This window comes from Loxodonta africana, chromosome 4 (genome assembly GCF_030014295.1).
Source record: "Loxodonta africana isolate mLoxAfr1 chromosome 4, mLoxAfr1.hap2, whole genome shotgun sequence".
Taxonomy (NCBI): domain Eukaryota; kingdom Metazoa; phylum Chordata; class Mammalia; order Proboscidea; family Elephantidae; genus Loxodonta; species Loxodonta africana.
The window spans coordinates 129,825,335-129,840,107 of record NC_087345.1 but is presented as its reverse complement, the minus strand read 5'-3'; the positions used below and the strand labels follow the sequence as shown (position 1 = coordinate 129,840,107).

General features: G+C 37.5%; 1 protein-coding gene across 1 annotated transcript; it reads right to left on the bottom strand.

The window, feature by feature from the left end:
• Positions 1-2,236: 2,236 nt before the first annotated feature.
• OLR1 (oxidized low density lipoprotein receptor 1) lies at positions 2,237-13,572 on the bottom strand. Its single transcript, XM_003410683.4, has 6 exons — positions 13,415-13,572; positions 9,869-9,970; positions 7,968-8,213; positions 3,246-3,385; positions 2,805-2,920; positions 2,237-2,535 (listed from the first exon to the last, which is right to left on the bottom strand). Exons 1-6 carry the CDS (start codon positions 13,500-13,502, stop codon positions 2,394-2,396), a joined length of 834 nt encoding a protein of 277 aa, XP_003410731.2. The 5' UTR covers positions 13,503-13,572; the 3' UTR covers positions 2,237-2,393.
• Between the last annotated feature and the right edge of the window lie 1,201 nt (positions 13,573-14,773).

Below are 14,773 nucleotides of genomic sequence, written 5' to 3'. Positions count from 1 at the left end.
ACTCATAGTGATCCCGTGTGACAGAGTAGAACTGCCCATAAGGTTTTCTAGGCTGTAGTCTTTATGAAAGCATATCTCCAGGTCTTTCTCCTGTGGAGCCACTGGGTGGGTTTGAACTGCCAACCTTCTGGTTAGCAGTAAAGCATTTAACCGTTTGTGCCACCAGGGCTCTGTAGACATTATACTCATAGGTATTTACCCAAGAGAAAAGAAACCCTGTATCCCTGTAAAGACTTGCACACAAATGTTCATAGCAGCTGTCTTAGTTATCTAGGGCTGCTATAACAGAAATACCACAAACGGATGTCTTTAACAAACAGAAGTTTATTCTTTCACAGTTTAGGAGGCTAGAAGTCCAAATTCAGGGCACCAGCTCTAGGGGAAGGCTCTCTTTCTCTGTCAGTTCTGGGGGAAGGTCCATGTTATCAACCTCGACCTAGTCTAGGAGTTCTTAGCGTGGGGATCCCAGCACTCCAATCCCAGCACTTCTTTCTTGGTGGCATGAGGTCGCTATCTCTCTGCTTCTTTCTCTCTCCTTTTACCTCTTGTAAGGTAATGTGTAAAAGGTGATGCAGGCTATAAACCCCAGGGAAAATTCCCTTACATAAGATCAGGGCTGTGACCTGGGTAAGGGTGTTCCATCCCACCCTAATCCTCTTTAGTATAACCTAATCTTACCCTATTAACCTCAGGCAGGGATTAAGATTTACAACACACAGGACAATTACACTAGATAGCAAAATGGAGGACAACTACACAATACTGGGAATCATGGCCTAGCCAGGTTGACGCACATTTTTGGGGGGCACTATTGAATCCATAACAGCATCTTTATTTGTAACAGCCACAAACTGAAAACAATCCAAATGCCATCAAAAAGTGGATGAATAAATGAATTGTGGTTTATCCCACACAAGGGAATGACAACCCGTATTAACAAAATGAACAATTGATATAAGCCATAAGATGGATGAATCTGAAAATAATTATGCTAGGTGAAAGAAGTGAAACAAACAAAGGGTATATTGTATGATCCCACTTTTATAAATCTCTACCAAAGGCAGACTGAAGGCAGATCAGGAGTTGTCTGGGGAGTGGGGTTGAGGAGCATGATGAGACTTTTGGGGGTGATGGAGGTGTTCATTGTCTTGATTGTGGTGATGATTTCAAGAGTGCTTACATATGTCAAACAATCAGACTTCACACCTTAAATATGTTCAGCTGGTTGTCTGTCAATTACACCTCAATGAAACTGTTGAAAAAGGAGACATCGCTTATCTTCCTAGGGATGATAGAGTTTTTTAACAAGATTGGTGCTAGGGTACGTGCAGCAGTAGGTACAATAGAACGGAAAGCCTCTCTTTAAAGTAGAATGTCTGTGAGGGGAGATGGAAAGGGCGTAGAAGCACTGAAAACAGAGAGAAGAATTCTAATTGCCCCTTTTTCTGTACAGCAGTATCTCCAGACCTGGTTCAGTTTATGCTAGAAATGAGTGTCTTCATTATTTATCTCTTTTTTGTCCTATATGTTACACCTTATAGCAAAGCATAACAGAGCTGACAAGAGATCTGCTGCAAAGAGTATGTACTTTCAGGAAAAATAAAAATTATCACTTTCTTTTTTTTTAAAATTCTTGCTTCTGGACCAAGATTCTGACAAATACTGCAAACACGTGTTCTGAGAGGTTATGCATCTGCCAAGCTCCTGTTCTTTGGCAGAGAAAAAAATGAAGAAATAATAACTAAGTCAGGAACTGATAATGGGTTGTGGACTGGTTCACAAAAAAGACTATCTAATTACTCCCTAGGACTCCTTAGTTGCCCCCCAAAATATGCAGGTGTTGTGTTGGGGGTGGGGTGTGCAAAGGGTGGAGTGTGGAGATGAACTGCAAAAGAAGGACCGATGAGAGATGGCTTTTTAAATTTGAGAACAGGAGTTTCTTGATTTCAATGTGGCTTTTCCCGTCTTTGATTTCTTCATGGGCACTGTTGCCCATGCATATTTCCCCTTTTTTTTCTCCCCTTTGCCTGCAGTTGGGCAAGTTCTCCCTGTTCTATTGTCTATGCAGTTTTAGGAGGGTGAGGGGAAGGTGGCACTGAGGTAGAAAGGACTGAGTGCAGAGGGGTTCCAAGGCTTGGAGAAGAGTCAAATTTAAAAATAGAAAAGGAAAGAGGAATTGAAGGCTGACAGGGAGGATCGAGACATGTTAGACAAACTTTTTATGTAAAGGTGACAGGCAGCTGGAACCCAAATCTCTGCTAATGAATTCTGCAGCCAGCTAATAGCAGGCACCAGTGCTCAGGACTCTCGTGGTTTGCACCTGAGTGTGGAGCAATAGCTTAATTTCTGGAATAGAATTTGGAGACCTTCTCCTTCTCCCGGGGCCTTCAAATTCACTGTGTTGTCAGTAGATTCGCCTTCTTCTGACAGATACTGAATGCAACTAAAATACAGTTGTCGGCATAAACAATTCCCCTTTGTATATATGCACAGGTGCCTGAAGAGTATGTCTTGGAAGCACCCTGGAGTCTAAACCTGCAGATAGGAGAAGAAGAAAAAAAAAAAAGTGAGATTTTACTACCACTTTCTGTAAGGAACTTGTCTTAAAATCTTCAAGTCAGTAATAAATATGGGAAGGAAAACTCAAGAGAAGGTTAGAATGGGTAAATGGGCACATCCCTGTATGAGAGCAGTAGGGAAATAGACTTTCAGAAATTCCCAAGCTTCTTTCTGGTGAGAAGAGGATTCTGTAAGGGACTGGCAGTAACTTCACTGGTAGGTGTAGCAAATAGTAGGAAACTTACAAATGAGACCTCCAAGGAGAACCATCTTCCCAGAACCACGAGTTTTTGGGTTTTCTGAAAGACAACCCCATCCAGAATGGGAAATTGGAATGGGCACTGGCTTTCTGGATGAATTCCTGTGAAGAGTAAGTAAAGTTTCTGAGTTGATTATGGAGCCAAGGTGTTGGTTTCAGACTCTGCAAGTTGATTAGCACTAGATTCACAAACTTAAGAACCAAAAGGGATTTTGCCATCTCCTTGATGGTTTTATAGAATGTTTACTGAGGCCCAAAGATAATGCATAACCTGTCCATCCAAGATCATGCGTGTAATTAGTGCCAGGCTACTCTAGAATATAAGTATTCTGCCTCTCAAATGAGTGTTCTCCTACCATGGGCCTAAACCAAATTTATTTCCCTATAAACAAATACTCCAACCCAACACAAATCCATAAAAACTCACCAGATCGTCCGTGCTATTTATTTTCAGCAAGTGGGCATCCAAAGATAAGCAGGTCTCTTGGCTCTTTTCCCAGTTATAGGGGCTAGAGGAAAATAAGTAACAGTTTTCTTCATGCCAGAACCAGTCTTGGGGACAAGGACCTAGGAAATGTAGTATGAACTTAATCAGTGAGTTATGCCTGAGTAAAAAATTTTGCAATTCTTTCTTAAATCAATTCTCTCCTCAGTCCTTTCACAGGCATCTACCTCTTCTTGGTTATTATACCCAGATACTCCACAAACTTAAGTAGCCTCATAGTCTTTATTTCTCCATTTTTTGAAGAAAAACAATCTGATTTAAAAAAAACTAATTTTACTTCTCATCTACCATTTTCACTTCCCCTGTTAAAAAGCCGGACTTGATTGGGATGTAGTTTTAGAATTTGGTCTTTTTCTTTTTTTAACATTATGTTTGGAATAACGTGAGAGTTTGGGAGTGGACACTTAGTAGTCATTCTGACATCAAAAAGTTATGTTTGTGTATTTTAAAACTTCAAGACCTTAGGCTTAGACTTAATAGTGAGCCTTCTGCTTCTGGGCTTGTGCTGTCCAATATGGTAGCCACTAGCTACATGTGAGGAGTCCCTGGGTGACACAAACAAAGCACTCAACTACTAACCAAAAGTTGGCAGTTCAAACCCACCCAGAGGCTACTCAAAAGACTGCCTGGTGATCTGCTTCCGAAAATTCACAGCCTTGAAAACACTATGGACCAGTTTTATTCTGCACACATGGGTCGCCATTATCAACAACAAAGATACACATGGCTCTTCAGCAGTTGAAATGTGGCTAGTCTACACTGAGATGTGCTGCAAGTATATAATACACACCAGATTTTGAAAATGTAGTTTGAAAGAAAAAATGTAAAATGTCTCATTAATAATTTTACATTGATTACAGTGTTAAAATATTTTTAATATGTTGAGTCAAATAAAATACATTATTAAAATTATTTCACCTATTTCTTTTTCCTTTTTTAATGTGGTTACTATAAAATTTCATATTACATTTATGGTTCATATTATATTTCTTTCGCACAGTGTTATTCTGGGGAAAATTGTATATTGATATAAAGTAAGGATTTCAGTTTCAATAAGAATTCAGAAAAATGGTGAGAAATTTTCGGCTGCAAAATTCCCAGGCTAACCAACAAATCCAATTCAGGGTTTAGGCAGTAGGCAAAATATGCCAATGTCTATGTATTTATAGATGTTTTAAATAACACCCCAAATCATTCTAACCATCTCCATCACCGTCATCATCATCATCACCATCATTATCATCTCTTCTGTATGTTAGCAACATTTGGAATCTCTTTAGTAGGAAACAAAGCCCTAAAGTCTACACTGTGACCAAAAGATTAAAGAAAAGAAAATCCTTGAGAAAGGCAACATTTTAATTTCAATTTTCATTGTGGCATAAAACCATTAGATACTTTTTATAAGAGTAAGTTCTATCAGAAAGGAAAACACCAGGAAAGTGAGTGAGAAAAGATACACAAAATTCTGGATGAAAGCATGGAATACAAATTTTTTACTTCTTAATTTGCCTAGGCCCATAGTATTAGGTAAAGAGAAAACAAACATAGGTTTTCATGGACTAAAGGAACAGCCTAGTCAAGTTTTTCAAGTCATAACAAAACAAGAAAGGCATATCTCAAAATGTGGTATTCAAACTGCCTGTATTTTTGTTCGTTTTTTAACTTTTTTAATTTAACAAACACCATATCACTTATTATGTGCCAGAAACTGTTGCAAGGATATATATCTATATCTACATCTACATCTACATCTACATCTACATCTACATCTACATCTACATCTACATCTACATCTACATCTACATCTACATCTGTATCTGTATCTGTATCTATATCTGTATCTATATCATCTATATCTATATCTATATCTATATCTATATCTATATCTATATCTATATCTATATCTATATCTATATCTATATCTATATCTATATCTATATCTATATCTATCTCTATCTCTATCTCTATCTCTATCTCTATCTCTATCTCTATCTCTATCTCTATCTCTATCTCTATCTCTATCTCTATATCTATAGATAGATATAGATATATAATTTCAGCTAATCCTAATAACAACTCTATGAGATAGGTTTCATTAATTTTGTTTGTCTTACAGAGAAAATGGGTATTTAACCAAGCCTGTTTTGTCCTCCAAAATGTGTATCAACTTGACTAGGCCATGATTCCTAGTATTGTGTGGTTGTCCTCCATTTTGTGATCTGATGTGATTTTCCTTTGTTTTATAAATTCTAACCTCTATGATGTTAATGAGGCAGTATTAGAGACAGTTATGTTAATGAGGCAGGACTCAATCTACAGGATTAGGTGGTGTCTTGAGTCAATCTCTTTTGAGATATAAAAAGAGAGGATCAAGCAAAGAGGAGAGGGACCTCATACCACCAAGAAAGAAGAGCCAGGAGCAAGTGCCTCCTTTGGACCCAGGGTCCCCATGGTGGGAAGCTCCTAGACCAGAGGAAGACTGATGCCAAGGACCTTCTCCAAGAACCGACAGAGAGAGAAAGCCTTTGCCTAGGGCTGGTGCCCTAGGTTTGGCACTCTAACCTCTAGCCTCCTAAGCTGTGACAAAATACATTTCTCTTTGCTAAAGCCATCCAGTTGTGGTATTTCTGTTACAGTAGCACTAGAAAACTAAGACATAGTTTAACTTCAGAGTCTGTATATTTAGCCACTATACCATACTACCTTTCAAACTGTTGAGTTAGAATCATCTGAGGAAATATCTCTTGGTGCCCCTCAAGACATTTTAATACAGAATCTTGGGGTAAACCTGGAATCTGTCATATTTAACAAGCTACTTGGGTGATAGTACAGTAAAGTTTGAGAATCACCACTAAAATTTCCGTGTTAAATGTAAAATCTGTTATTCTGAAAACCTTCTCAGAGTCTGCCACTGCTTCATTCTCATCTATAAATTGAAGGCCACAGACTTGTTAGTAATAAAGATAAAATGTGTCTCAAACTTAAGAAAATTAGCATATTTTTGCTTATGGTATTTTTAAAAATTATTATCATTATTATTGGAAACTCTTCTCAAATCTGCTTGATGCAAAATAAAACTTAATTTTGTTTCTCTGTCATTGGCCTTTATCCGATACCCTCAGGTAAGCAAATCTGACATCTGGTAGATCTTCCAGCAATAGACATATTTCTTATTATTTTTAATTAGTTTTTCATACTTGGAATCTTTAGAAAGCAATTTTAAATGGTTATGACACAGATTTAATCCCATACAACTGATTTAAAAAAAAAAAAAAAAAAAACTGTTTTATAGCCCTGCCTGTGAAATAAACCACTGGTTGATATGTAGCCATGTCTCCTTACATAAACCGTTCTACCCTTGGGTGTATAGGCCTTCTTGGTATATTATTTCCTTGCTGACTTCCTCCTTAAAAAGAGTGAGTAAACGGCTGAAACTTGTTAAAGATCAGTTTGTCTGAAAAGTTATGTTTACAATGGAAATTTAAGTGACTTTGTAAATACCAAAGAGATTTATAAACTATAAAAATATTTATTAATTTATTGTAATTTAACTTATCTGTGTCTCAATTCTTTCATCCATAAAATGAGGAAATAGGCACCTGTGAAACACTATTATAAAATTTTTATTCCAAGAGATTAAATGTTTGAGACTGAGATGTTTGTACAAGCAAGAAGCTGGAGAATTTTCTGCTTGCTACAGTTACTAATACTGAGAATAGGGTGTTGACTCATGTACCTCCAAGGAAGCAATGTAATTTGGAAAGTGATTCATTCAGGATATAGTTCCATCTTGCACTTTTGAGTTCTCCCTGTGACTAAAATTACACATTGTAGAAAGACTAAATGATAAATATAGATTTCCTTCTTATAAATGCTACCATTTCTATCTACCTCGTAGATTGAGTCCACTCAGTCAATTCAGATTAACTCAACCCTTCTCATATAAACTGACTTCCTAAACTCATCACGCTGTTGGATAATCTGAAGTATCAGCCTAACTCTGCCAAGCCAACCTACCTCCATTGACTCAATTTAAATTGATGTGGGAGCACACTTTTAAAAATGGTGCCATAGAATGAAGTAAAGAATGAAGGAAGGGGTAGCAAGTCCCTGGAACAAGGGAGAAAAAAAAAAAAAGCCCACTGCCATCGAGTTGATTCCAACTCATAGTGACCCTATAGGACACAGTAGAATTGCCCCACAGAGTTTCCAAGGAGCGCCTGGCTGATTCAAACTGCTGACCTCTTGGGTAGGTAGCAGCCATAGTACTTAACCCCTATGTCACTAGGGTTTCCAGACAAAGCAGAGCCCTTGGGCAAAGAAATCCAAGAATTAAGATACATTGAGATGGAAAGAAATAAGGACCTGTGTCCAAGGGTGAAGATGGAAGTCTTCTTTCAGAAAAATCTTAAAACTAGAATTTGAAAAAGAAAGAAGAGGTTCTTCTGAGGAAGAAAAACGTAACCAAATAAGAAATCGCAAAGATTCTGCGGTGAAGTGAGTAATACAGAAATAGAGAGCTTGTGGCATAAAACATTATGAATGAATAATAATACATGCATCAGTATGCCTATCCTGCGCCTAGAAACATTTCCAAAAAAGTGTTAAAATTGAACAAACGTTTCCACTACCTTCCCAATGTACCTGAAAAGTTTGCTGCCCTCTTCAGAGCTTCTTGGAGATTCAGGATCTGGTGTTGAAGTTCCATTTGCTTCTTGGATTTCTCATCCAGCTTCTCAATAAGGGTGTTTATAATTTCCTGGAGTTCCTTTTGTGACTCCTGGGAAGCTTCTTCTGCCTGGTGCTGGGCTAACACCTGTCCCTCCTGTATATTTTCCTGGTGAGTAAGGTTGGCTTGCTGTTGCTTTAGAAGATCAGACACCTGGGATACTAAATCACAGCTGGATCAAGACTCTATTCCCAATCCCCAATAAAACACTCCCCACTGGGTTTTGAGGAAATATCAAAACAGAACCAGATAATCTATTTTGACAACATATCAACTGCTTGGAAGAGGGCCCAAATTTAATCAGAATTTATGGATTTGAAAGTCATTCAATATCCCATATATATATATATATATATATATATATTAATGTTAATAGCTACGACAGGGTTTTTCAACAAATCACCAGGGTTTAAGTAAATTATGAGGGTTTAACTTTTTATTGAGTCACGTATACAAGTAAAAAGTAATCACAATATAAATAGTATAGCAGAAGTACAAATAAAATACAGATAATCTAAAATAGATGCCAACCAGACTCAGTGACACATAGTGGGACTTGTCATTAGTGAGAACACCCTGGTGGTGTAGTGGTTAAGAGCTATGGCTCCTAATCAAAAGGTCAGCAGTTCGAATCCACCAGCCACTCCTTGGAAACATTATATAACAGTTCTTTAGGGTCACTATGAGTTGGAATCAACTTGACAGCAACAGGTGGGTCATTAGTAATTTATTATCTTTTTGTATCTTAAGTCCTCTACCATCTCGCCTATCATTCTGTCTACCATTCCAGACTTCTTGATTTTATTTAAGAACTGTGACACCCTTTTTGTGACACTCACCCACACAGAATTGTAAGGGGATGTATTGCAAGAGTCAAAACAACTTTTTTTTTTTCTTTTGCCACAGCATATTTTAGGAAGGGTGGAGATGAAATAAAAGTTGTGAAATCAAGCAAGCAACGAATGTTTAGGGTTTAATATCCCAGTTCTAGAAGCATGACGGTTCAGTATAAAGCAGACCCCTGGCTTGAAGGCTGGATGTGACCCTGTTGTAAAGTGATCCAAGCCTCAGAGTAATACTACTCCAGCCATCACCAATGAGGCATGGCCACTTCTTCCAGTCATTAGGAAAGGCTCTACATGCTCCATATTAAAAAAAAAAAAAAATTTTTTTTTTTTTTTTTTAAACTTTGAACAACAATTGAGAAGCTAAATAGCACTTCAGAGTGCTTTGGCTCTCCTTGAACCTTGGACAGCCAAAAGAACCCATAACTACAACCCAAATACACTCGCAGAGGAGAAGGATAATGGGCACCATTCCATCTTAACCACTGTGATGTTTCTTTTCATTTCTTCTTTCCCTCTCAGTATTCCCTCTTTCCTAAAAGGACCTATTATAAAGTGAAGTACATTCTGTTTTAAATGTTTTATTTATTGAGTAAGATTGTGTTTTGGTTCTTGATTTTTAAATTGTGTTTAAATATCTATGAAAACACAACCTTCTAAGTTTTGAACTCAATGAAGTTTCTTTTACTTTTAGGTCTCTCAGGTGATCTTGTGGATTGGTAGCTTCAAATTATCTTTTTTCCCCCTATCCTGCAATTCACAATCTCCATGACTCTATAGAATCTCCATGACTCTATTCCTTTCAGAAATGAGAACAATGTGTACTAATTCATGTTCCCACTCATTCTAAAAATATTTTCTCTAAAATGTATCTAAACCAAGGCTGTTCATAGATATTATGAAACCAACTTATAAACAACGTTTGTAAGCCCTCCTTATTTTTTTCCCCATTTCCCTGTTTCAACACTTACATTGCATTCTCTGCATTATAATGGCCACCAGTAATCCCAGGCAAAGGATTCCTAGAGTCATTGTAACAGGGCACCACCATGGAGAAGAAAGACAGTTAGGACCTAGAGTGACAGAAAATAGAATTAGAAAGATGAGAACAAAGATTTCATCTATTAATCAAACAATTCTTTGGATCCTGTCCGTGTTTGGTGCCTTTTGGTGCTTTGCTTTCCTTAAATTTAGTCTCCCACTAACTCTACAAATAATTTATTATTCACATATATCCATATGGACAGTTAAAGACTTTAAGTAATTTTCCTTTTGTCACACAACCAACCAGTAAATTTAAGAACTCGGATTCAAGACCAGATATCTAAATATGTAAATATAAAGCTGATATTTGGTCTATTCCTTAAGAAACTCCCAGCCCAGTTTGACCGAGTCAAATTTTCCATAGGCAGAGAGCCTGATGTCTTCAGTATCTACCATATGTACATGTACTTGCATGTGTTTTATAAGTAACATATCATAAGTGAATGTCAAATGTCAGGCAAGTAAATTTTATTTCATTAATCAACAGAGATTGCCTCAATTCAGTATATAATTTTATGTTATTCAATATTTGTTCTATTAAAATTATATCTGGAACTGGAATTATTAACAAAAATAAAGATAGGAATGAAATCTCAATATTCACTTGGCTCATTTTACATAATTTCCTATATTTATACTAACCATGGTCGTATTGTTACAAAAGAAAAAACAGATAAATCATGTAACACACTGACTCACAGACATATGACTATCTAATTATGTGTTAGGAGCCCTGGTGACACAGTGGTTAAGCACGTGGCCACTAACCAAGAGGTTGGCCATTTGAACCCACCAACATTTCTATGGGAGAAAGGTGTGGCAGTCTACTTCCATAAAGATTTACAGCCTTGGAAACTCTATGGGACAGTTCTACTTTGTTCTATAGGGTCTCTATGAGTTGGCATCAACTCAACAGCAATGTGTTAATTATGTGTTTCACCACTAAAAGAGCATGCATATCCCTGGTTCAGCAGGAAAACATCATACACAATATATTTAGACTCCTCACCTTGTGAGATAAACAAATAAAACATTGATATTGTATCCTCTATACAAATGGGGAAACTGAAATGTTCAGTGACTTGTCTAAGATCTCATAGATGCTAAGACCCATATAAACTACATAAACATCTGTAACCCAACTGTCAATAGCTACATAACTTGGAACACTACATCACAAAATTTACAGTGTGAATGTGTTATGATTCAAGCCAATGAATGGCCAAATATATTTACAGCATTTTCATATGCCAAAAGCAGTGTATTAGTGTATCATGCTACAGATGATATAAACCAAATAGAAATTTTTACAAGGAGGAATATAATTCATTCACCGAATCAACAAATAGTTATTAAGACTCTAGAGCACGGCAAGTTGGCAGAGAAGAAGTAGAACATAGCTGAGTCTCTTGCAAATAACTGCCTAATCCTTGCCTCACGGGCAAATGAGCCTGTGTAAGTCTTTGAAGTAACAATTTCCTTCTTGTGGATATTCATTTCATATTATAGGATTTGAAGTGATAATTTCATTACCATTCTTAACTAATGAAATTTCTGAATTTTTAGAAGAAAATCACAGGACCCATACCTGTACAGGGACGGCCCGTGTTCCAGTTTTCTACAGGCTACATTTTTTCCTCGCTCCTTGATAGACATAGACCATTACTCCAACACCCTTACCCCATTTGTGTTTTTCTAATGAAAAAGCATTTGGATCTTTTGTGGTAGATACCTTATCTAATCAGGGTTCTGAGAGAAGAATGAATTTCATAATTGAAGTAGAAGTCAGGCATTCAATATTTACTACATGAATAAATAAGTGAATGATAAATGACTATAGTTAACTTGTGGAGTCCTGGTGGCTCAGTGGTTAAGAGCTTGGCTGCTAACCAAAAGGTCAGCAATTCAAATCCACCGGCTGCTCTTTGGAAACCATATGGGTCAGTTTTACTCTCTCCTATAGGGTCGATGTGAGTTGGAATTGACCCGAGAGCAAAGGGGTTTTTTGGTTTATTGTTAACTTGTAGTCCAAGAAATGCTGGTACTGCGTTTAAATCAAATCGGTTCATCAGCTCAAATGTTAAATCATTCCGTGCTCACACTTCTTTTCCCAAATGAAAAAAAAAAATTTTGTCTTGTTTATGGAAACATGATCTAGAATTCCTTTTAGCCAAATTTCTGACGCTACTTCTGTCTTCCCTCTCATATATTTTGTTCCTTTTTATCTGAATGGGTATAAAATAAAAAGTAGTTTATTCATAGTGTTTGTGGAGTTGGGATTATGTATTCGTTTATATTAAACAGTTCAAGGTATTGTTTATGCCAAACAGAAACTATATTTTCTCAAAGATGTGTTATACAATAAAATATAAATTTTGCTAGACCATACTAAATGTCATTTAATCTGCTTTGGGTAATTCAGAAGATATTTAAGGACACTGTTATAAAAATTACCATTGTATACACTGGGTGGATTCAAGGTTTCTTAAATCTACTGGTGGATTGGATTATGGATAAATGGAAAATTGTGGCACAATCCTAATCTTCCTGATCCCCAGTTTGTCTCTGCAAAAAAGTGTGTAGCAATAGTGCTAATCTCAGAGGATTATTGTGATGATTCAGAGAGGTAATATATGTGAAGGGAGTAGCATAGAACATAACAAAACCCATTAACCAAACCAAGCTCAGACCCTTCATTTCTGACTCATAGTGACCCTAAAGGACAGAGTACAACTGCCCGATAGAGTTTCCAAGGAGCACCTGGTGGATTCGAACTGCCAACCCTTTGGTTAGCAGCCTTAGCACTTAACCACTACACCACCAGGGTTTCCCAAAACCCATTACAGCTGAGTAATTCTGACTCTTAGGGATACCCTATAGGACACGATAGAACTGCCCGTAGGGCTTACAAGGCTGTAAATCTTTATGGAAGCTGACTGCCACGTCTTTTTCCCACAGAGTAGCCGGTGGATTTGAACTGCTGACCTTTTGGTTAGCAGCTAAGGGCTTAACCACTGTGCCACCAGGGCTCCTTAGCATAACACACAGCCTATGCTAAACGCTCAATAAAAGTTATCATTTGACCAGTTCCTGTCCCTTCCCACAGGGAACCTGGGGTAGAAAGGGGAATGTCCTGTCACATTGTGGGGATTGCAACTAATGTCAGAAAACAATACGTGTATAAATTTTTGTATGCAAAATTAACTTGAGCTGTAATTTCACCTGAAGCACACAAAAAAGTTAGCTATCATAATCATCTACTATATACCATGTTAGTTAATCCATCATCATTGTTGTCTTCATTACAATCATTACCATTATATTTTAATGATTTTTTAAGTAAATGTTGTTTTTTCTATAATATTTTCCCACCCTCAGGTCTTTGAGCATTTTAATCTCATTCTTGAATGAATTTATATTTTTGAGCAAAAACTGGAATTCTGCCTCCATACCCATTTATGTACCCCTGGTACCTGTAGCTTTCCCTGAATTTAGCTTCTGATCGGGTTGGCCCTTCATAGTTTTGATCTTCAGGTCTTCACAATTCATTTCAAAATTCATGCCAAGAAGGAGAGCGTGAAGCAGTCCAGAACTTCAACAAACTAAAAATGTGTGATGTGAGCTTCTGCTGGAGTATTTGAATAGTTACTGTTATCTAATAGGAGAATGACTCAATCCTTGGTAGGAGGAAGGGGAGGGTTTGCTTCATACTGGGAAGTTGGCTGACGCAAATTCTTGGGTATGTCTGTTGCAGGTGGAGAAAGTCGTGATTCTCGGTGTTTCAGGATGTTTCACTAAGTAATTTATGAAAGGGAAAACTTTACTTTTCATGAGCATTGGAAGAGCAGCCTTATGCCTACTCTCCAGATAAATACAGTGCAATTCAAAGAGAGTAAATCACACTCAAATATGTGGAAAAATTTACATCTGGATCAAATTATTTGATTCCAATGCTAATGTTTGCTTGTTTGGTTATTTCTCTGTAGCATACTGTCTCTAGATGGTGCCTTTCAATTAAGTCACACGTTTTCCTTCTTAATTTTGCCTGTTTTAATCAGCAATAGGCTTACAAATTTTTGGGTGAATCACATATGACTCTCATCTCCAGCCACGATGTTCTGAATACTTTTAGAACTTGATTGGGGGTCTGTGTGCCACAATAGCTAATCACTAGGCTGCCGTAGAATTGATTCCAACTCATAGCTACCCTATAGGACACAGTAGAACTGCCCCATTGGCTTTTCCAGGTTGTGATCTTTACAGAAGCAGACTGCCACATCTTTCTCCCACGAAGTGGCTGGTGTATTCGAACCCCCAACTTTTCAGTTAGCAACCAAGTGCTTAACCACTGTGCCACCACCAGGGCTCCTTCTGTAAATATTAAACCAAACCAAACCTGTTGTCATCCAGTTGATTCCAACTCATAGCAGCCCTATAGAACAGGGTAGATCTGCCCCATAGAGTTTCCAAGGAGCACCTGGTGGATTCAAACTGCTGACCTTTCATTAGCAGCCATAGCACTTAACCACTACGCTGCCAGATTTTCCCTGTAAATATTACAGCCTAAGAAACCCTATGAGGCAGCTCTACTCTGTTATATAGGGTTACTATGGGGTGGAATTGACTCAACACCACACAACAACAACATGTCGTACAGGGGTAGTAGAATATAGCAGCAGAGATCACTTTGGAGGCAGAGCTAGTTCCAGATTTTCCTTTGCTATTCCTTTAATCTACAATCTTGAGGGAAAACACTTAACACTTCTGGACCTATGTCCTTGTCTATAAATTGGGGATAACGTCCACTTGATAATGTCACTATAGTGATTCAA